Source organism: Amphibalanus amphitrite, unplaced genomic scaffold, assembly GCF_019059575.1.
Source record: "Amphibalanus amphitrite isolate SeventyFive unplaced genomic scaffold, NRLGWU_Aamphi_draft 000167F_arrow, whole genome shotgun sequence".
NCBI lineage: Eukaryota > Metazoa > Arthropoda > Thecostraca > Balanomorpha > Balanidae > Amphibalanus > Amphibalanus amphitrite.
The window spans coordinates 362246-385709 of record NW_024881662.1 but is presented as its reverse complement, the minus strand read 5'-3'; the positions used below and the strand labels follow the sequence as shown (position 1 = coordinate 385709).

At 51.0% G+C, this 23464-nt stretch overlaps 1 protein-coding gene across 2 annotated transcripts in view; it reads right to left on the bottom strand.

Moving 5' to 3' along the window:
- LOC122383572 (phosphatidylinositol 4-kinase alpha-like) overlaps positions 1-22089 on the bottom strand; it is a 38984-nt gene extending 16895 nt beyond the window's left edge. Inside the window, exons 1-29 of one of the 2 annotated variants that reach the window (XM_043370122.1) lie at positions 21851-22078; positions 21315-21434; positions 20371-20584; positions 20018-20197; positions 19446-19719; positions 19010-19169; positions 18692-18869; positions 18083-18292; positions 17670-17770; positions 17198-17354; positions 16727-16919; positions 16203-16401; positions 15382-15491; positions 10605-10764; positions 10014-10040; positions 7439-7598; positions 6426-6568; positions 5882-6015; positions 5497-5598; positions 4956-5129; positions 4445-4610; positions 3860-4054; positions 3282-3507; positions 2828-2985; positions 2408-2536; positions 1699-1898; positions 1229-1416; positions 779-999; positions 254-443 (exon numbers count right to left, since the gene is read on the bottom strand). In XM_043370122.1, coding sequence (XP_043226057.1) covers positions 254-443; positions 779-999; positions 1229-1416; positions 1699-1898; positions 2408-2536; positions 2828-2985; positions 3282-3507; positions 3860-4054; positions 4445-4610; positions 4956-5129; positions 5497-5598; positions 5882-6015; positions 6426-6568; positions 7439-7598; positions 10014-10040; positions 10605-10764; positions 15382-15491; positions 16203-16401; positions 16727-16919; positions 17198-17354; positions 17670-17770; positions 18083-18292; positions 18692-18869; positions 19010-19169; positions 19446-19719; positions 20018-20197; positions 20371-20584; positions 21315-21413 — 4648 coding nt within the window. In that variant the 5' untranslated portion in view covers positions 21414-21434; positions 21851-22078. Of the gene's footprint in view, positions 1-253; positions 444-778; positions 1000-1228; positions 1417-1698; positions 1899-2407; positions 2537-2827; positions 2986-3281; positions 3508-3859; positions 4055-4444; positions 4611-4955; positions 5130-5496; positions 5599-5881; positions 6016-6425; positions 6569-7438; positions 7599-10013; positions 10041-10604; positions 10765-15381; positions 15492-16202; positions 16402-16726; positions 16920-17197; positions 17355-17669; positions 17771-18082; positions 18293-18691; positions 18870-19009; positions 19170-19445; positions 19720-20017; positions 20198-20370; positions 20585-21314; positions 21435-21850 lie in introns of both variants that reach the window. The other variant, XM_043370123.1, reaches the window with a different exon arrangement.
- Positions 22090-23464: the final 1375 nt, after the last annotated feature.

Sequence of the window (23464 nt, the reverse complement as noted above, 5' to 3'; positions counted from 1 at the left end):
TGAAATGGAACATACCCGGAAGAATAAAAATAAAAACATTCAGATCAGTAGATTCAACACCAATGTATTTTCTAGAAGCACTCATGTCCATCCGACTGAAAAATCAACCAATGTCCTTCAGCATAAGCATAACAGAAGAAAAATGGAGGAATCAAAATGATAGCAAAAATATATCGCAAAAATTTGACGTACGATCAGTGACCACTCGTAAATATTAATGTCAGACGTGAATGTATCATTCTCGGCGGCTGACCTTTGAACCGCTCTGGCAGCATGACGGCCAGCGTGGGGCTGATGTCCCAGGCCAGCCGGACGTGGTCGTGCCACTGTTTCTCCGAGATGGGCTGCGCGCGCCAGGCGGCCATGTTCTCCTCGCCGGCCATGTGCAGCTCGGCTCTGTTCTGCGGGTTGTGCCACGTCAGCAGACGCTCGATCTCGGCTGCCTGTCGACAGAGAGGGAGGGAGAGGTCACGAGGGAGAGTGGTGGGAGTGGTTGCCTGCAATACAAAGACGGCGCATGTCGAAGTCGGTACGATGCATTCTTCAGTGCCTTGTACCTTGCGAGTGTCTTGAGGAAGTGCTAAGTAAACATAACACGTACTATTGAAGTTAAGCAATGAGACTTATCGCAATATTGAAAACCGGGCTACCCTTAAAACGCAAGCGTATTCCCCTGCACTCCACTTTCCTCAGATTTCGCTCAGCCATCCGCACCGCATCCCATCAAACTCCAGTCTCAGGAGCACCCACCACCCCCTAAAACATCCCATCCATCTACCAGCAGCGCCAGGATCAGGTTCCTCTTCTTGATGTAGTCTTTGACGTAGACATCCGGGTTAGCCAGCCGGTGTTTGGCCGAGCGGCGCGACAGTGTCGAGTTGTTGGAGGTGAGGGGCACCGTGTTGAACCAGCCCGTCACCGACGGGTTAAACTCGCTGGCTGGCGGCCGCGCCGAGGAGGCCACCTCGCGCGTACCGGCCACGTTCCACTGGTTGAACCCTGCTCGAGCGAAGTCGGAGCGGTCAGACTCACCAATTGGGAAATGGCGAGGAGGTGGAACACTCGGTTAATTTGTTCACAGGCTAACACAATGGCATGAAAATTGTTCCATCGTTCAAAGACCGCATTGAAAAACCACAGTTTGCGGATCTTAGCAACAGGGTAATCACGCTTCGTTGCATCAACTAAGTCAGGTCCACGCTACAATCAGCATGAAGAGGGCACTCACCTCCCATCATGCTGGTCTTGAGGTACTTTTTGTCCGAGTGCATGTTCTGCCAGAAGCGGATGAGCACGGTGATGTCCTCTCGCAGAGTGGTGGCCGACTGTTCGGGGCACGGGAAACGCGGCCGGCCGCAGAAGTAGTCCAGGCACGCGTAGTAGATCCGCTCGCGCAGCGCCACCTTACCCTGCGTCCTACCGTGGGGAGATGAATCGGCTTGACCGTGGTGCGAATTGTAAGCAGGCTCAAAAGGGGACATGACTTCGGACGTTAGACATTGCCAAACAGTGACAGACTGATTCATGGCTTGTGGCAGCATTTGTTACGACAGCAGTTAAATTAAATTTGCGAGTAACCCGACTAACTTTGGCAGCACATTCTGTCCACTTTCCTAGCACGTCTGACTCACTTACCCATCCCGTCCGACTTGCTTTGACCGCCTATCCGACTCACTTTGGTAGCCCCGTCTGACTCACTTTGGCAGCACATCCGACTGCAGCAGTATGAGGCCACAGGTGAGCAGGCGGACCCGGGTGCCGACGGCGGCCACGTGGCGCGTCATGGCGCCCCGCTCTCCGCCCACGGAGAAGGACAGTGTGCTGTGCAGCAGGGAGCACAACAGGTCCACCTGGTCGCGGCTGCGGTACCGGGCGATCTCCACACGCTCCAGCAAAAACTGAGGCGGGGACAGACGGCCACTGGTCATACGTCAAGGTGGAGGTTTTTGGAAAACGGGGAAATGACAGACCGGAAGGGCACGACAGCTGAAGGTGATAATCAAGTGATGTGCCAAAAAGCAATCGCTGCAGAGCGGTTAGAGCAAAAGTGGCTCAAAATGCATAAAACACACATGACTGATCTGGACCTAGCGTTGCTGGGGACTGGGCTGCACCCAAAGGTGCTGGGGACTGGTGACAGTTGAAACTGACCCGAACCCAGAGGTGGTCGAGCTGGGGAGTGGGGGATGGCCTTCACCCTGAGGTGCCTCTGTGGTGTTTGTCAGGGCAGCTGTCACTGACCTGCACCCACGAGGTGGTGGGAACTGACCTGGACCCAGAGGTGGTGGGACTGGGCCTGGGGACAGCTGGGACTGACCTGGACCCAGAGGTGGTGGGAACTGAAAAGTGGGGATGGCCTGCATCCGGAGGCGTTAGCATACTGTTTATCAGGGCAGCTGAGACTGACCTGCACCCAGAGGTGGTGCGGCGCCACGAACGGCGGCTTGGCCTCGATGGAGCAGCCCTCGTAGACGGCCAGCGGGTTCACCTCGGGCTCCTGCTCACTGAACAGACCCAGGCGCTTGTCGATCGTGTACTGAAACAAAGAAGACACAGTGAAATAGAAAGATCACAGTCAGTCAGACTATTACATTACAGTCACACCCGGAGCTTGTCGATCGCGTACTGAAACACAGAGGGCAACGTCAGAGGGAGATGCTTGTCAACAGTATACTTGATGAAAAGATCCCAAGCAGTCAGACCATCCAGTCAGATCAGACCGAGGCAAGAAGACACGTAACTTGGATTATACTTTAGCTGAAACAATTCGTGGACAGTATCAAGTATATTCGTGTCATTGACATATATCCCACATCGTTTCACTGACCTGCCAGGCGGCGCACATTTCGCGCAGGAAGCTGATCTCCAGGTCGGGCCGCGCCGAGAGCACCCATTCCCAGCACTGGATACCGGTACGCATGGCCGGTTCGGTGAACATGATGGCCGGAGACCAGGCCACCAGGTGGAGCAGCTCCCGGTCCAGACCTGACGGATAGACACAGGAACGCTCAAGTTATCTTCGTCAAAGTCAAACTTACAAAACATTTCTGTCAATATCTCTCCAAAACTAGACCAGTTATCAGTAATCATTCTTAGCCTCCAAAGCTCTGTAGGCAACCAAGACAGCGTCTGTGCTTTCTAAGACACCTCTCGAGGGGAGAAGGGATACCCTCCTTCCCTAGTCAAACCCCGAATGTCCGTCGTCCCATCCCCTCACTCTGTCCTCTCGCCCCCTCTTCCCTCTCTCCCCTCTCGCCCCCTCTTCCCTCTCTCCCACTCACCCGTAGTGCTGATGAGCTGCGCGGTAACCCTCAGCAGCGCCGGACTGTGCGCAGCGTCATCCTTCCGCGTCCACGTAGCCTTCAGCTGAGTCGCCAGCTGACCGTCAGTCCCCGCCGCCTGCAGACCTCGGACCTCGCCAGAGTAGAGACAGCGCAGGGCCACGGCCGTCACCAGCTCGGAGCTGTTACTCTTCACACACTCGGGCAGCTTGGAGAGCGTCGCCGCCTGCCGGTGGAGCGTGGTGGGGAGAGGGTGAGTTAGAGTGTATGGGTGGAGTAACAGGGGGAGAATAGCCGAATAGTAAGCAGGGAGGCAAATCGCTTTGCATTGTGGTGAGTAGGTAGCTGTTATAGAGCAGTCTGTAAGGGTTGGGACTTGGGAGCTGCATATTTACTCCTGAACATTGAGTTGCGTTGGAGAGTCCAAGGGGAACTACTCCCACTGAACACTTGTCAAAAGCAACTGACCAATCACGACAGATACCCGCATGCAGCCCTTTTCTATTCTGTGGGAAGCTCTATTTTCTAACCACGCTAACCCAGCATCCCCTCTCCTCCCCTCATCCTTATCCACTGACCGCCAGCGGGGCCGCCTGCGGGCTGGGGCCGGCGAAATGTAGTCCAGCCTCGAGCGCCAGTGCCAGGCCCGTGTGGTGCGCGGGTGCCGGCCGCGTCAGGTACTCGGCCAGATGGGAGCGCGTCGTGGCCGGCGCCCACTTCATCGCCTCCTCAATGATGCCCTCGCAGCGCGCCGAGAAGTCCTTCACCGTCGTCTGGAGGTGAAAAGGTCAGGGAGGTCAGGGTAGGGAGGCCTGGCATTGTGTCAAATTAATTCAGACGGAAGGAACTGAGGTAGAATGAATGTGAAGAGAACACATTTAGTGCATGTTCAGTGTTCACTCTGGTTAATGTTATCGCAAGAGCCTCAAAAAGCCAGCTTACGATCACCAACCCAACCCATGCATGATTACTGATCGAATCAAATTTTGGCGAATCTGCTAACGCTATCTCACAAAATATGTCATATCTCCCCTACCGCCGACAGACCCTAATCGTCATCCACCAACAGCCCACTCTCATCCCATGATACACTGAGATAATTGGAGTTTCAGGGACAACTTTACCTCCCACTGTACTTCAGTACCACTCTGCGTAGTCCGTACCTCTCGCGCCTCGGTGGTGTCCTGCAGTACCAGGCAGTACGGCGTACCGGGCACCCGCAGGTCGGGGTACACTTCATTAGGGTTCTGCTGCAGCGACTCACTGAGCAGCTGCAGGATGTCCAGCATCGTGGTGAGCACGGTGGCGTTCCACAGGATGTGCGGGAACCTGCCGAACACACAGACGTGTCAGCGTGTGGTCAGGTGACAGATGAACAGGAGTGTCGGTAGTTCTTTATATAAATCCTTCCAGGGCTTAAAACAAATCAACTAGTAGAGCTTAAAAGAACATGAAATATGTTCACAGAGTTGTCTTAAAGAATTATAGTGAACACTGCAAATTAGCTTGCTTCTTCACACTGGCGTACAAATATTTATACATACAGTGCGACATGAGTAAACGGCAGGGGACTGATCAAAATACACCTCAAATCTGCCTCGTGTCTTCCTTGTGACCCTTACATACACAATGAAACACAAGTGTTACCTAACTGTATTAACTGTTCCCACTCACCTATCGACCATCTGCGAGAGGAACTTGTCGGCCACACGCCGGATCTGTTTGTGCGGGCTGTTGAAGTGCACCAGCAGGAACTGGGCGTGACCCTCGAGCTCACGCTCCCGTGCAGTGTTCTTTGGCTTGTGCGCCATCACGTCCAGGAAGCTGGCGAACACGCGCTCACCGACGCTGCCGGAAGGACAGGTTCGGGGACGGTCAGTTTAAGCGCAGGATAGTCATGACAGGGGTTGTTGAGAAGAAGTGAAGAACATATCGAACAATATGAAAGTTGACAAGTCAAGATGGATGCTTTGCCAGTCAGCGTTCACAGTGCGATTGGGTCAGCTGATAAAACTCCACACTCAGTATACAAAAACGCATACCCTGTTTCGTACACATAAATAAAAAGATGACAAACACAAGAGTCGTACAATAGCATCCAACCAGTTCTCAGATGCAAGAAGGAAACGAAACCTGGAAAAGGAAAGGTGTGTTAAGTTCATAGATTTGTTCGGAACGACTCCACCCTAGTATTGGTCTGCGCTCAGTTGCTCACCTGTTCATGCAGGCCCACATGTTGTACTTGTCCCTCTGAATGGCTGGGTCGTTCAGGTACTCAAACATGGCGTGGAAACTGGTCTCCTCCTGGTTCTGCACTCTGTGAAAGGCAACAGGACGCCGAAGGTCAAACACAACCGCACTCTGTGAAACACGAAACACAACTTATATACAACCAGGACTTACAGAGACAGCACAACAAAAGTCCTTAAAAAAAAAAAAATGCTGAAGTTCCAGTGAAAATACCAAATGACGATGGTAAACGCAAATATGCGTGCTCAAACACCAAATCACAACATTCACATGCACCAGTCACAATCGTCGGTAACAAGTCACGACACTGCACCACCGAAAGCTATCCCCATTCCAGCGTTTGAGCTCACCGCAGCATCTCGAGTTTGTAGACGGACAGCAGGTAGGTGCACTGGGCGAACGACAGCTGCCTGATGATGGCAGACACGTCCTGCGGCTGCTCCAGGTAGTTGAGGATCTGAGTCTTTAGCTCCTGGAGCTCCGTCTGCATAAATAAAAAAAGGGATATTGGTGGCGATGACGAAGGACACAATACGATAGGCTACAGGACATTAACATTAACAGTGACGAAGAAGAAGGAGGGGTGTTAGCAGAGTTGGTATCCGGAACAGCAGAGTTGAAACGATTAAGTCGAAACGAAAAGCGTTTGGGGGACGCAGGGGCCAATAAACCTATTTGCCTGGAACGAGAAACTAAAACTGATAAAGCAAGAGCAAGCGTGATTTCTCCATTCACCAGAATTGCAAGTAACACCGGTCCATGCAACCATAACCTATCTGAATGCGAATTTCATTTTCATCGAACATATCCGTTTTCCGTCAAACCCAAACAACAAACTCATTTATGAACAACCACACCCCCTCTTCACCACCCATCACCACCACGACCACTCACCAATGATACGGCGTCGTTCCGCAGCGCCGAGGTGTGCTGCAGCTCGCGCATCTCGGAGGCCAGCGAGGTCTGTGAGCTGATGAGCAGCGGCGACTTGATGGCGATCTCCTTCACACCCTCGTACCATTCGACCGGCCAGATGTCTGAGGCGGGCAGGGATCAGAATGGGTCACATCACATGGCACGTCAGGCTGCAGGCGAGACAGGACACTAGTCGTACCACTCCACGTCCGGCCAGAGGGCTGCCTTGGGCACGCACGTCAACGGTCATAAGTATAGGTTACGTCCATGAAGAGAGTGAATGCTGGTCGTACCACTTCACCGGTCAGATATCTGTCGGGGACAGGGACAACGTCCGGTCATGGGACATATCTGCTTACATACATTGGACACTAATGCACACTGGCGCACCCAAAAGTCAAGGGGGGGGGGAGTTATACAGCGTCATAGCCAGAAGAATACGTGAGGAGCGTTACTTGAACAATGTCACCGACCAGACCCCATGAGCGATTCGGAACTCAGAGGTTATAAAAGGTCATAACGGGGTCAACAGTTAAGGTAGAGACTCATATTGATAAACACTTTGCCCGTTGGCTTCAGCATCCTCCCCATATTTTCTTTTTTCAAGGGATGCGGTGTGCCATATTTCGGCATTCCCAGTGAGTGATGTAACGTTCTTTGTGACGTCATCTGATATGGGTCCCCATGGGGCCAGAGGTCACAGTGGCAGTGACGCAGGCCGCCCAGAGACGCGGTCCTGTTACCCACCTGGTACGGTCCCGCGATGGTCGCACGCTCATCGCCCACACGTGTGTCCCCACCCTCCCCCGCACGTATGTACAGTTGGTAAAGTAAAAACGGTCGGGATGGGACGGACAGAGAAAGCGAGACTGAGATATGTAACACGATGGTCCCGGTAGTATATTGTACCGGGTACAATGGATGTGGGTAAAATATACCTACCCCCATCCATTGACTGATACCATGCATCGAACCACCACTAAACGACTTACGCGAGTCCTGGACGGTGAAGCCCATGACGACCGAGTACAGCCAGAAGTCCCTGAAGAGTTTGTGAAGACGAGGCCGGGGGTTCCGGATGGGTGGCAAGCGGCGCACTAGGGTGGCCAGCACGGGAATCAGCACTCCCAGGTTACCGGCCGAGCTGGACGCCTGTGGACGTAAGCGGTCATAAGAGGTCAGCACAGGTCACCATGGGTCACCATTGCAGCCACAGGTTACCATGGTCACCAGGGAGTACACGAGGGTCTGGCAGCTCGGTAAAGGGAACGGCGACGACCTCGGATGTGACAGATGGCAGCTCAACCCACGCCGGGCCCGGGTCACCGGCTAGGTGTCGAACCGGCGAGCACTGGACTGAAAGGGTCAGAATTGACAGCTGTGGAAAAAGAAAACTACCAGATCAGGCTATGATATCGATGGGGCTTAATCAGGGAATAAGTAGTACTTGAAGTGGCCAAGGGCCAACGTTCTCATAACGTTTAGAGTCGTCAATAGTAACTGCCTTGTAGCATCACAAGAACATACCTTCTAACTCAAGGAACTCTACAAAATTACACAACAGAGAGTTCACGGATGAAATACTAACAACTTTTAGCTCACGATTACACTCGTCGTCTTTAAAGCTCACCAATGGAACGAATTAAATCTGCAGCCGTAATTCTTGTTCCCATCGTAAATAAAATGGAATAAAAATATAAACATTATTACATCACTGTACTAAAATGCAAAAACAAAACAATTATTGTTTGGTTACATGATACTGAACACCAACAAATACTGCCCTTAGTACCACGCCGGGTGGGATGAGTTAGTTATCGTGCAGCTATACATATGCATCGTGAGGCGTGCAAGTCAACACTACATAATTACGAAGCCAGCGCAGTTTGAGCTGGTTGCTGCCAGTGCCGTCGAATGTGGCTTCTATAAAATACTACTGGTGCCAATAAAGCGAACTACTAAAAGGGAGAAAACTAAGTCTCTGTTACCACCCCAACTGGTTGAAAACTACCCCGGATTGCGCTCCTCAGATTTTAGGTCTAGAGGCTTGATTTCGTAAGTGTATTTACACGCTAATCGAAATAAATGACAATAAAAAGACTAACAAAGACTTATAAGCTATAGATATAAAAGACTAACAAAAAACTATTTTAAAAACGCCGTTTAAAAGGCGGCAACTGATGCTTAACAATCCGAGAAATATGCAAGTTCACGGAAAAAGAACACCATTATTACAAGCCAAAAAAAGACAGGTGAAAAATCAAGAAGGAAACAGTGCTAGAACGCAATAGTGCCATTCTAAATCTATGGTGGACATCGTTGAATATCGATATTTTTCCCCCTTTTTAACTCATTTACCTACTCAAGTAAGGAAGGCTGTTGTGACTCATATTTCAAATCAGTCTTGGCGCATGGTTATTCAACTGCTAAAAAAGTTAGTCGGTCATCGAGCAGCACAAGCTACTGTTGGGCCGAATCTGGCACAGAAGTAATTGCAGACCGTCCCATCCTCTTGCATCTTGTCATAGCCACCATGCTCTAGCATCCTGCCGGGTCGCCAAAGGCAGCACCAACTACAGTAGCGCACAGGCCCTCTCAGTCGCGTTCGAGTAATGTGGTGACACGGGGAGGCCCGGGTGGAACTCATAGCAGAGATAAAGAGTAATGGGAGGAGCTGAATGTATCACATGCGATGTCAGTGGTTAGTAGTCAATGGTTATAGTGGGTTAGGGTAGAATTGATGAGTGCGTCATTGTGTGGTGGCATTGTGCAGTAGGCCTAAAACGCCGGAAAGTGCCAGAGATCAGTCTGTTTGTAAGGTATGGGGTGGAACATTTTCATGACTGTCAAAAACCAGTCAGTCAACGATCAAGGATCATAGGGAAAAAGGTCATCAGAAAAGTTTCCTGAATGGAATGATCAGCAGATGTATGTGATTGATGGTCACAGTCAACGGTCAGTAGTTCGCATCAGCGGTCGTGTGAGTCTATGGGCAATAATGGGCGTGTTCGGAGGAAAGGAATTTACCCACAATCTGGCGGCGCAAAGAGCGGCCGGGCTGGGGAAGACGCCGCAGCTAAATAAATAGCGCTAGCACGCCACAGTCGTAAGTCACCAGTCTGAACCAGACTGAACCAGTCATGAACTGAGTGGTCAGCAGTGGTCACTGGTCAGCCAGCATAAAACCTGAAGAGTCCATGGATCCCAGGTGTATCTACAGAGCGGAAGCGTGTCAGTGTCAGCGTCCGCTGGTGATTGAAATATTTACAGAGCGGAGAAGTGGAAGTGTCAGAGTGTCGACGTCAATGCCAGTGTTCAGGAGTAACTACAGAGGGAAGCGGTGATGACGATGTCAGTGTCAGTGTTTCGTGCTCCGCGGTAGTAATCATTCAGACCAGTGTCGGTGTTAGTGACAAGAGTACCTACTACGGGCCGGTAGCGATACTCGCGGGGCGGTCACTGGCCGTCAGAGCCGGTCACCTCCACTCACACCACACACACACTAAGGACAGCGACAGGTTAGAGAACCGAGTAGGACGGACCGCGCGCGGCCGGCGGACGACTCACTTTGATGTTTCTGGTGACCGACGGAGCCTGTAACGGTAACGGCGGCACCATGACTGCCGTGATCCGGCCGGAAACGACGACAGGCCGCGCACATACAGACAGACAGCGACGGCCAAAAAGGTAACTACAGCTCACTCAGCTGGCACGGGCTCAGTCTACCGAGACATTCTGCTGCCTATGCGAGTATACATGGCGCTCGAACGCCAAACAAAAAGAACTGATTGAAATATACAAGCAGCTACATAATTAGACAAAGTTATCTAGGTCGGCCAAACTGACCAACTGCTATTTTGTATGGGTAAAAACTTGCAATGCAAAAGCTACCATAGTAGAACATTATATGTAGAGGGCTAAATTATGGCTAAATGTGTTCTAAAACTCTTGAAACTTATACAACTGGCTAACCTAACTGCAGAGGCAGTAACTGAACATTTACCATATGGAGCCACAACGACGCTGACAAGAACTGACGCGATGAAAGACCAGGGAATTACAGTCATTCTCACACCAACACCAAAACACCTGTTCCTTCCACTAACAATACGTCCTTCTCCCTCCTACCCCACCCAGCCCAGGCTGACCGCCACTAACCTTCTGCGATCCCATGGCCTTCTCGGAGGCGCGCTTGGCCTCGAGTCCCAGTTGGACGAAGAGCTCCAGCAGACGCACCAGCAGGTCGTGCAGCTCCGTCTCTCCCTGCAGCTGGGCGGCCATGTTGGCCAGGGCGTTAATCACCGGCTGGGAGACGTGCCTGCCGACAGGGGAACAGGGTCAGAGGTCAGGTCAGGGGAGATGCTGAGGCAGATCGGCTGGGAGAAGTGTCTTTCGGCAGGGACACGGGGTCAGAGGTCAGGTCAAGTCAGGAGAGAGGCAGAGCCGTTAATCACTTGTCTGTCGGCAGCGGAACGAGGGCAGACCATGTCAGAAGCAGGGGCGTTGGTCACCTGCCGGGAGCTGCCTGTTAATAGGGGAGCCGGAACGGGCACGAGGTAGAAGTTTAGACATGACAGGGCATAGAGGTCAGGTCAAATTACGTAACTTATCTGTGGGCGTCATACGAAGTGAAGCTACCGTCTTTTTCGTCAAGCTTGCGTCAGAGAAATGTTCAGCACAAATCTATTCATGAATCATGTCATTTTAACGGATCTCCTCCCAAATCTCTGCTCTTCTTTCTTGACGTCATCGCGTGAGAAGTAGAGCTCGGTGTGTGATCAGGCAGCATCTTCATCCACCTTGGACCCGGGTCCTACGCCTGTCCTCCGCCCGCGCACCGTGCGCCGTCCTATCGCCCCCGTGGGGCCGCACCACCGGTGTCCTCCCACGGTCCTGGCGCGCATAAAACGTCGCCCCTGCGCCGCGCCCTCCTAGTCCCTGTCAGACCCTCGCACACACACGCACCATGCAGTTCCCCCAGTTCGCTCTGCTGGTGGCGGCGGCGGCGCTGGCCGCGGCCGGAGCCGACGAGTGCGGCAGCCCGGCCGACACGCTGTGTGTGCGCAGCTGCGCCTACGAGGAGCTGGCCGTGTGGGACCACGGCTTCTCGGGCGACCTGCACATCCACTTTGAGACGGAGGTGGACACGTGGAACGTGGACGTGGCGTTCGACCACGAGCTGCAGACGTTCAACCAGTGGGCGTACCCGGCCAGCACCAGCGACCACCGCGTCTTCAGCCTGAGCAACAACCCGTGGGACGGCCACCACAACGCCAACACCACGCTCACCATCAGCTTCAACGCCCACTACGCCGACAACATGGCCACGCCTATGGTGTACAGCGTCAAACTGGACGGCCAGGAGAAGTGTGTCGTGCCCTGAGCGAGCCGGTCAATCAGCAAACTCGGAGACAGACTACTGGAGAATGATAGGCTGAAATTTACTGGAGGAGCGCGTCTGATACTGCCAGTGTCAATAACCAGTCTGCCTGGACTCTGAACCATCGAGAAGCCGACTTAAAGCGTCGGTAACGCTCAAAAGACAGTGACACGATTCAAGGTTATAGTAACGGTAACCGCAGCAAGCCTTGATGCCGACCCGAAAGAGCCTGGCAACATCAGATTATTCTAGCGTTACCGATGTCATGGGAGTTATGATGTATTGGTATCATGTACAAGTTGTATTGATGTTGGATTGTGATCGTATTTATGAATAAAATATGCACAACCTCGTATCGAATGTTCTTTCGTTAGAAAAAAAAATATCAGAAAACAACACGAAACCTAAATGTCAGGTTGACGCAGCTAAAAGTCATTCATGTTTGTGCGACACATAGGAAAAACACATTCAATGACATTGATGCTTTATTTCAGCATTATATCAAACACAAGCAATCGTTAGAAATTGCAACTGAGATACGTAAAGCTGAAACGCACTAAACTTACGAGTTTTTAGTTATTTTTTTGTCATGTTTTCATAGGCTACAAAAAGTTTGAGGCTTATAAATATCCAAATCACAGTCTCAAACGGAAATCTGAAAGAAAAAAAAAACATAAGCAAGATATTTTATCACCACACAAATATCTTCGATACGACTTTAATCGCCCTATCAACAATTTTTCGTTTGTCCAGCCTCGCCCCTGACCGAAAAACAATGTCCTTTGAACCGGACCTGGCTCTGAGGCCCAAATTTCTCATAGTCACGCAAATTCTCGGGGCAAGACCTTCGTACCAAATGCAGCCACATGTTGAGTTCCCAAGCTACAGGCCATGTGAACTCCGCAGTATGCCACAGATTGTTAGAAGGTCGCGTCATTCTCAAAGAAATGAAGGACCGACAACTATCGGAGAGCAGATTCTACTGATCTGCAGTTCATTCAAATCCACCGATCAAATTTCTCTAAAGGAACTTTTACAAACCATTCCAGAGTTTCTTGCCATCGACAACTTTTATTTTCGACCGCTGAAAGGAGGAGTCGATTTATGGATCAGCTTTTCTCTGTTATCAAAGGTTAGAAAAGGGTTCATGACGCCCACAGTTGAAAGTTGCATTGACTCAGATCAAGGTAGAAGTCAAATCAATGCAAATTACATCAAATGAAAATTACATCACAGAACACAAAAAGGAAATAACTACCAGACTTTGCCACGGCACAAAGTATGTCATTTACTCACCAAGTCACAACAGCTAGCTAATCAGAATCAATGTGGTTATACAGAGTGTCAAAATAAATGTAAATGGATGTGAGAATTAATGGCTGAGTGCATGGGGTCTCCATATGGGAAGACCCTCCAAATCCAAATTGATCACCCCCCCCCCCCCCACGTCAGAGTCACATCCGGCCCTCCGGCACGAGTCCCATCACGTTGACGCGACGCACTCCCTCTTCCCGAGCATATCACAGCAGAGGCCGCCGCGTGCCGTCATCGCCCGGCAGCTGGCGACTCCCACGCCACCGCTGGCGTGGAGGCGGAAGCACCGACGTCACCTTCGAACTACATACTACCGTTCGGAGGTCGCCGAATGCCCTCCCCTCCTGTGGCCTCAGTCGAGGGTACATAAACGTCCACTATCAGCGGCCCGGGCAGACACTGCCGACGCCTCAGAGCTGTGATTTCTCCCCGCCGACTGCCGACCGCCGTTTAGACACACCATGCTGCGACTGAGTGTTTCCTGTCTGCTGCTCCTGGTGGCCGTGACCGCCTCCGGTGCTCTTTCTCGGGCTCGCCTCGGTGCCCTCTCCGGGGATCGTCACGCCGCTCTTTCCGCATGCAAGGCCATGGACGTGGTGCAGACCTGGGAGCTCGGCTACAGCATGAACGTCAACCTGACGTTCCCAGTGGACACCCAGACGTGGAACGCCACGCTAGAGTTTGACACCGAGCTGGCGAACCTGGAGATGTGGTCCGACCAGCTGGAGACGACTGACAACCGCGTCTATACGGTGCACAACACGATGTGGGACGGCGGGCACCGGGCCGGCGACGTGGTCACCCTGTTCTTCGTGGTCGACTTCCGCAGTCGGTACGACCCGGCCCAGCTCACCAGCGTCAAACTGCTCGGTAATGAGCTGTGTTAGTTAGGTAGATAGGAGATTGGAGTTTCCTTTTTGTGAGAAATAAAGACGTGGGTAGCCGTGAGCCGACAGAACCGTAAGCAGCGAAGGGGATCCCGAAACCGTAAGGAGCGAAGGGGAACTGTCGGAGTCTGATGAAATCACAGCAAGTCACTGGAGCAGCTGTTGAGCTTAGTGGAGACCTGAAGACCAAGAGCAGTGAATGTATACTAAGAAAGGCGTCCAGTCTACTAGAGCGAAATACCCGTCTAGGAGAATTTAAGTGCTTTACAAGATGCTTGTGAATTCAGCTGCCAATGTGAGATATTGCTGCCATAGAAATGTATGCCCGCTGCAGCTATCACGAGACATCAGTGTGTTTTAATGTGTAAATACATGTCATGCATTTCTATAATGCAACTGAATAACTTCTTTGATACAATTAGATGAACAGAAAAGCCGGGGCACTTGCTCACATTTCCAGAGTTCGTACGGCATCAGACGGTGTAAAGCTTGGAACAAACAATGAAAAGTAGTAGCCATTCAGTTCCAATAATTCTTCCAGTAAAGCATGCACAAAACCTTCAACCTCAACTTCAACTTCAACTTTAATAACAACGTCAGCCTCAGCCCAGCTCAGCTGCTCTCGGGTGACACCTATAACACCCTAGCTAATCTGACCCGATCACTTCGCAAAACGGATTTAATCCTATTTCTCATCATTTAATCTCAGTCTACGTGTAAGACAGATGCTGTCAAAAAACAATTGTTTTTTTAAGAACCAGATCAATAGGATTCTACCACTCAAACTACTGCAAAGTACTGAGTCACGCTTTAAAATGTTTCCGGACACAGCTGCTGCTGCTGCATAGCTCTCTTTAGAACCTCCGTGCACGTGTCCGAATGTAGCGAATATATACCGTCAGCACCTGTCGGATTCCCATCCAGCCGACGCGCCGGTCAAGGACGGCGGCTGTCCGTGCTTTGTCATGTCGAGGACAGGGAGGTAGGCCGGGACCACGGATATAGTACCTGACATAGACGTAATCTGACACTGACACTGATACGTCTGATATTGACACATTGACACTGAAGTTTGATACGGGAGCCGATACGGCAAATGCTATCGACGATGGACCTCTGTTATCAGTTCATTTATTGATTCATTGAGTTCAGAGTCGATATCGGCATTTCCTGCTGTGGTTTTCTCAGCATATCTGACACTTTGGAAGATAACTATGTTTCTGACGCCCCTCGGCTGCGTAACCCGCTAGGCTCTCACCAGGATTTGAATTGTGTCATTACGCCAGCTGCTGACCTGTTGGGTACGTTTCCCCTACATCTGCGGCAGATGACTTCAGGCAGCCGTCTCTCTCACCTGTAGTCCTTGCCGCGGTCCTCACTGGCAGCCTGGTCCGAGTAGACGGTGTTGCTCGACTCGACGGTGATCTGGGTGAACACCTTCATCACCTCCTCGTAGACTCGCGGCTGAAAAAGGGACGTCGGAGGGTCAGCTAACATTTAACAGTAAGCGAGAGCGGGACCCATTAGTTGACACAGCAGTACCATACTCCAGAGCGAACTTTTGCCTGAACAAACTCTATTAACCAAGTAACTTGTCAGTTTGCATTAGATTACACTTAAACTAGAGATGGTAAGGCGATAAAGTGCAGGCAGAATTGAACCTGGAGTCATTTAGTGAAGCTGTAGTGGATTCTCGACAAGACAACGTTTAAATCGACACCTTTTTTTTAAACCCCACATCTGCTCTCCCGTGAATTTCCGGGAGGCACGAAAGATCTCCTTTTAAAAGTGTCCAATCGTCCGATCCTGATCAAATATGTGTGTTCGTAAGCCTGTTCTGATATTGCTTTATCTGCCAAGACAGACAAACTTGAGAAAAATCGAGTGATAATACCTTTTTTGAAGGTCTCTAACCAACTTGTCTGAAATTCACCGGAGAACAAATGTGGGGTTTAAAAAAAGGTGTCGAAATATGAGAGCATCTTTAGGCAGTATCAACAGCGCCTAAATCATAACGCAAACCATTACAGCCACATGAAAGCCTACCATATCCGCACCTCACCTGCCAAGACCCTGGCACCTTTAAGTCACCTCCATCACCACGGCCACTCCACATCTCCCCCTCCCCCTGCTGTCCTAGCTCCCACAATCCCTCTCTCACACCCCACCTCTCACCTCACTGCGCGCCAGCACCATGCACCCCATCTGGTCCACAATCAGCACGTCCACCTCGCTCGGACGACGGCAGAAGATCTGAACGAAGAACTGCAGGATCGAGTACGACGTGTCCGGCGTGTCCTTCAGAGCCACGGCCACGTGTCCCAGCGCCATGATCATGTTGTACGTGATCAGGTTGTAGTCGATCGTACGCGCGCTGGCGGTGGAACGGAGCGATAGTGGTTGATGATGATAATAATCGGGGGTCAGCGAGCTTGAGTGCCGTAATGGTTCATTTCTAAGGTGGATCACACTGACTGGAATCATACAATGACGCGCAAAAAACTGACTGACATCACACTTCTGGCATAACAATGGAAATCTCCACTGGCACAGATACACGCCACACTTTGACATAAACTTTCAAAAAATCAAGGTAAAGATACCGTAGCCCATTTAGCTAATCATTTCCCAGTGATGGACTGACAATGGCCGTCCTCCTCTGTCACCCACACACACACAAACGCCGAATCCCGTCTCACTTGGCGCGGTGGGTGGCCGTAAAGAGCCGGTTGGAGACGGATGCCACAAACGCCTTGATGGTCACATCGTCGTACGAGTGACCGGCCTTGAGCGCCACACACAGGTTCTCGATGGCCGCGTCTCTCAGCTGGTCCAGGGCCGAGTCAGTGACGCGGCTGGTGCGTCCGGGCGCTGCCCCGCTCGTGTCTGTCACTGGAAAGAAACTAAGGGGTTAGTTGGAGAAATGGCGTAATGGGGTCAGCGTTGAACGTTGACGCGAGGGACGGGAGGGTTAATCAGCGAAACGTCTCCAACATAGTCGTTAAATCATTTAATATGCTTAATCGGGAAGGAAGCGTCTCGGTCCAACTGACAACGCCTGCATGTACAAAAGTCGCGTGGCGTTCCTCAAACGCACCTGCAGTGTGATATTTTACCCGGCGGGTGCGGTCAGGTCGCTCTGAAGCTGCCGCGACTGTACATTTCCTTACCCGTCAGAGTAATGTTCTGCCCGGCGGGCGTGGTGAGATCGCTCTGCTGCCGCTGTAGGCGCGCAAGGATCGGCGAGGGCAGCACGAGGAAGTCTCGCAGACACCGGATACAGCTGGAGGCGATCGACGGAAATCGCTGCGCCAGCTCGCCGAGACCCTGGGGAGAAGGGAAAGGATGTAGAGATCAGCCGAGATCAGCTCAGAGATAAAATTATCACATATCAGACACGCGATAGAGTAGCACACCCATTCAGACCAAGTAGCATTGTCACACATCATAGGTCAAACAGAGTTGAATTATCAGTCATCTTCCATAAAGACGTGATTTTCAATAAAAAAAGTCAAAGAAGACCAAACGATGAACAAATCGCCAAGGAAACAGCTCGAACACATTTCATCGGCTACTGAAAGCACAAAAGATACACATCATCTGAAGTATTATCTGGTCTACCAGGGTACGTGGATCTCTCACCTGTAGACAGACGAGCAGTAGCGGCATGTGAGCCAACACCATCCGGTGGCCGTGACCGGAGGTCAACTTCTCGGTCAGACGGTTACACAGACTGTCGGCACCTGGAACATAAATCAGTTAGAGGATCGTTTAGAGTTACTGAAATTGAGAGGAAATGGAATATCGTGACACATCTTTAACGTTAACACACTACAGAGAATCACAACGCCGGCGTCAAGCACATACTGACTGAAGCAGGACTGGAGTTAGACCGTCAAGCGCGATAATCACTGATTCAGACCATTACCAGACATCCAACCACATCAAAGCTAAACGGCCTGTCACGCACAACACAAGCAGAGCCAAGGGGCCCACATTTCCCTCTCCTCTCCACACACAGAAAACCCTACCCCGAAACCCTCTCTGTCACTCACCAGCCTCATCCTGGACGGCCCAGACGAGCAGCTCCACGCAGGCGGCGTTGGCGCGCACATTCAGCTTGTACTTGTTGACGACCTGGTAGGCGTGCCGTCGGTCGGCGCTCTCTTCGGCGTCGTGCTGGCGGCCCTGCAGCTCGGTCTGACCCGACAGGAACAGACCCTTGATGAACTCCTGTACGTCCCGAGTGAACGGAGCCGGCAGGTCTGTGGGTGGGGGATGTGGCGACGTGAGATGGGCTATCGGCAGTGCATGGAAATAAGGTTCCATATTACCGACAGATTCGTTATCAACACATTTAATGTGTTGATTTGGCTAATTTAGCTTAGCAACGGTCCGAAAACATCAACAATCTCGTTTAATTACACGGAGACCTTTCAAGGAGCATGCTAACCAGCTAATGTGATTGTTGCATTAACTCAGATCAGATAAGATATTTTAGGCCAGGGTGTTGGGTTTTCAGCGCCTTCAAGCCGTACATTATTAATTTCGCATGATACTTTTGAGATGTGACCAGTGTACTTTGTTCTCCTCCCTGTTGCTAACGACGATGCTTCAAAAGATCTCTCACTGTGACTCCACTACGATCTCTCCATTTCTCTCACCAGTCTGATGCTGCAGCAGCTCCCTGAGCAGGGCGGCGATCGTCAGGTTCAGGATCTCGTTGAACGTCTGGTAGGGGAAGATGACCTGCAGCTCAGCGGCAAACACGTCCGTCGCCTGGTTGTCCAGGTAGTTCAGCACGTCCTTGAGCAGCAGGTACTTGGCCAGGCTCAACAGCTCCTGGGGAGCAAGGCACAGACAGACGGCTCAACGTCAGGCTCACTTAAGGGAAAGCTAACATTAGCGGTGTTCAGCTGTGTGGCTACTAGTATTTTCACGGAGACCCGCATGAACCTACATAGTTCTTCGTAGCGATTTACCTCCAGCTGTTTGACGGAGAAGACGAGCGGGTTTTTGCACTCGCGCTGTCCGGCCACAGCCGGCAGGCTGGGCTGGAAGCTGGAGCCGAACTTGCAGAAGAACTGGAACTGAGGGTCCAGCGGCACGGACGGCTGGGTGGACAGCACCGGCGTCCGCCACCTGACGGTACACACAGCGGAGCCAGTCAGTCAGACAGCCACACGATGGACATAATGGTGGCTGGCTGGCAATCGACAATTGAATGTAACTTTGCAAGTTCCTCGGTTCAGAATAGTCAAGAAGCGGACATAAAAAGAACAAACTGGTTATGATATAACAGCAAAAGACGCAACGTAGAAAAAACAGTCACAACAACTATATTGAGTCATATTGTATTCCCCAGGATAGCCTTGAGCAGTAGCCACCAGTTGACTGTGGCATGGCAAAGCCCCTCACCTGACGTCCTGTCTGGAGTTGCGTGACGCATCCACCACACTCAGGTCCGTGCCGGACGGAAAGTTACTGCTCATCGAGCGAGGAATGATGGACCGAAAGTGGCTGAAGGAGCGTTTGGCCGGCCGGCTGTCGACAGGCGGCGGCGCTGGGGCCACCGGCGGTGGCAGCGGCCGGGGGAAGATGCGCAGGAACAGCGGCGGCTCCTGGACGGAGGAGCGTCCCATGGCGCGCGCCAGACCGATCAGCAGCGGAACGGTGGTGACGCACAGCTGGACTGGAACGGAAAGAAACATGTGACACACTGCTGGAATTGAACAGAAAGAGACCATTGGTAACCAAACAAACAAGAATGCTGGAACAGAGAGCAAGGCTCGAAGCTAACGAAATTCATTTAAAAGTATGCATTAATAATACATTTTACCAGCCTTTAAGCGAAACCAAATAGAACCCCCTATTCCAAGGTGCAAACATTCATAAGACGGTTCATTAACCGATGACCCTGTTACGCACACTCGTCTCTACCCATTCCCACCAACCAACAAACACCCACCCACGAACAACTCGTCTCCCACCTTTTGAGGCCATGCTGCCATTGTCGGTGCTCTCCTTGTGTGCCCGGACGGCGGCCACCAGGTCGGCAAAGACGCGCACCTGGGCGCTCAGAATCGCCTGGCGTTTGTCGGGCCGGCGCGCCGCCACGTCTGAGAGCATGGTACCCAGGCAGAAGGCAAACCGCTCGCTAGAAGGCACGCCTGCGGGAGGGGTGGGGGAGGGGTGCGGTGAACAGTAGCACTTAGCAAACGCGTTCAGTCAGTCTCGACAAAAAAAAATTGCTCATAAAAAAGACGCGTTCGTAGTTTTCAATATGTACTGCAAATACAAGTTGAACTAGGAGAGTCAGTCAAAATCTAGCCTGAGCACTTACGATCAGACAGGTTGACGCGAAAATCCTCGAAGTGTGCGGCCCTGGGCAGGGCGGCGAGCAGCCGCAGCAGCCGCGGCAGGATCGCATCGAGGTGCTGCAGTCCCGACTCGAGCAGGAACACGGCCAGCGCCCAGACGGCCTCCTGGCCGCGGCGGTTCACCGAGAACGGTCCCTCGGCCGGCACCACTGGTAGTAGGCTGATCAGCGGCTGGACCTGAGGTGTGTGTGTGGGGGGGGAGGTCAGGGGCACCACCGGCAGCAGGCTGATCGGCAGCTGTACCTGAGGTGTGTGTGTGGGGGGGGGGAGGTCAGGGGCACCACCAGCAGCAGGCTGATCAGCGGCTGGACCTGAGGTGAGGGGGGGGAGGTCAGGGGCACCACCGGCAGCAGGCTGATCGGCAGCTGTACCTGAGGTGTGTGTGTGGGGGGGGGGGAGGTCATAGGTCAGGGCCACCACCGGCAGCAGGCTGATCAGTGGTTGGATCTGAGGGGGTGGGGTCATAGGAGGTCAGGGGCACCACCAGCAGCAGTCTGATCAGCGGCTGGACCGGGGGGGGGGGGGGGTCGGTCGGGGATACCTCAGTCCTCAGGCAGCAGGCTAATCAGCGGATGCACCTAAGGAAGGAGGTGGGGAGGTCGTAGGAGGTCAGCAGACTACTGGCAGCAGGCTGATTGATCAGCAGCTGCACCTGTGTGGGATAGTGGGCGGAGGCCAGTGGCGTGGCAGCACCTAAGAAGGACGAACTAAAGAAGAACTGAAGAGGTGGTCCTAGGTGACACCTGGGAGGGGAAAGGGTAGTCTAATAATAAATACATCAAATACATAATAATATAGCCAACCAATAACCATTAATGGTACTTAACTATCATGAAAGTCATCACCTGACAGGAAAAATCATAGCAACTAAATATATGTATTTGGTATCAAAAGTTATGAGGCTTACCTTCTCAATTTTGGCGTCCTTCTGAGCAGCCAGTGCACGAGCCAGGTGCTGGGTTGCTTTGGCAAAGAAGTTCCTCTCCCCTTCCATTGTGCCTGACATGTTGCACACAATGGCTATATCCTGCAAAAACAATACATGGGCATTTGCTGAGAGTAAATCATGATGTATAACTTCAAGCTATTACGACTAGATATCTTAATTTAATGTACATTTTTCGGCTACCTACTTGTTGTTTATTGTTGCGGAAACGAAAACAACAAATGACTTGGTTCCATCATTAACTTTTCAACCTCTGGTACATTGTTGAATTATAACCAATTGCAACAGCATGCTGCACACAAAAAAAAAACTCAAACGCCAAAAGGCATTCATCAACGAGGCGTCCTTAAATGTTGGACGCTTGAGCCAAGCTGCTGCGCGCCCTAACTCTTCAACAACAGCGTCCTTAAACCCAAACCACAAAAAATGCATGACTTGGTGTCTGGTGATGCTTCACAGAAATAAAAGTGTCAAGCTGAAATTAAAATGTTACTTACAGCAAGAAACAGCTAAAAAAAACTAGCAACCAGTTTCAGCCACTTCTTTCAAAATCGAAGATCAAGATGGGATAGGTATGATAATGCTAAAACGTTTGTATAGCCTTGGGCTAAGATAGGCTCATGCACGACAACTCTCAAAGAAAACAAATAAGGGAAAGACCCGGTAAATCCATGAGGCAAGGCTGTCATCTACGAAGAAACGATAATAAATACACAGGGAAGCAATATAATCGCCGCGGCTTCGAAAACCACCTACAGGCTGTTGGTATTCGTCCCTACCTTGACACCTACATTATAAGAATCATTCTCGACCAATCGACTATATGAATGCCTAGTTGACAGCAAGTTGCTTAGCAATCAAGGTTTGGCGCAGTTGCGCCATTTTTCAAACTAACGTTTCTGAACAGCATTTCGCATTTCCAGAAAAAAAAGAACCAAAAGTACTGCCAAGGCAGTTGGGAGTCACGGCCTCAAAATAATAATATATATTTATATGCATTCTTATCTCGTAGCACAAAGTGAATCACGCTCAAACAGAAAGTTAGACTGGTTGCGCTGGATATCAATGTAGGGGAGCTAACTGCTAAGCAGTAGGTGATCATGTGAAACCATTAACCATTTTATTCTTCTAAAAGAGACACCTTGTGGTGCGATCGATATTTGAGGTGACCAAGATTAGCTTAGATAGTAGATACCTACTAGCAGGCTCTCGTAGGTATCTAGTATGGTATCTCTTATACGGCCCAGGGCACTAAAACGGCCTTGCTAGCAGGCAACTAACAGGGTCGATAAGAAGTGGAACTCAAAACTAGGTACAAAAACTTGGATCAGATTTCGGGTCAGGAGCACGGATCGGACAGTCCTATAGTTCTGAGGCCTGTTAAAGGGACACTCCCACCTTAACATTAGTTTTGAGTTGAGATAGCCAAATTGGTGGCCATGGCCTGCAAATACCGGTTTGGGCACTCACAACATCAACAAATGCTTTAATTCGGAGATATGGAATTTCAAACTTGCAGTTTTCGGATTCTAAGGGGCTAGTGCATTGGTATGCCCCCTTAGAATTTGTGACGTCAGCGGAGATCTAACGATTTTTAAATCTTTTACTAAAACGTTTGGTAGCACGCGGTGGTATATGCTGCTTTGCGCGCAACAAATGCCGCACTTTCAAATAAAGTCGCTAGGAACAGCGGAGATCCCAAAAAGTAAACAAAAGTAAAAGTCTAATATCTTGAAAACCGGTGAATATTTTTCGATGAAATTTGGTAGATATTCGTTTTCGCTCTTTCTGAACCGAGCGACATCACTTTCGTGCCAATTCATTAACTTTTTTGAAGGTGGGAGGGTCCCTTTAACTGACTGACAATAAACACGAGTGACGACCGACGATATAGTCTGGTCTTCCGTTGGCCACCGTTGGATGTGTGTTGTGGCAATGACCCAGGGCCTCGTCTAAGAAATTTTCAATGGGGGGGGGGGCAGAGACACAAGGAGCCAAACCTAGGGTACCTACCCCCAAATCCTGTTTTCTCACCGGATTTAGGCAACTTATTTTTCATCACAGCCCTGAAACCTGGTGAACTTTTTTAACACCGGTAAGGTATAAATAAA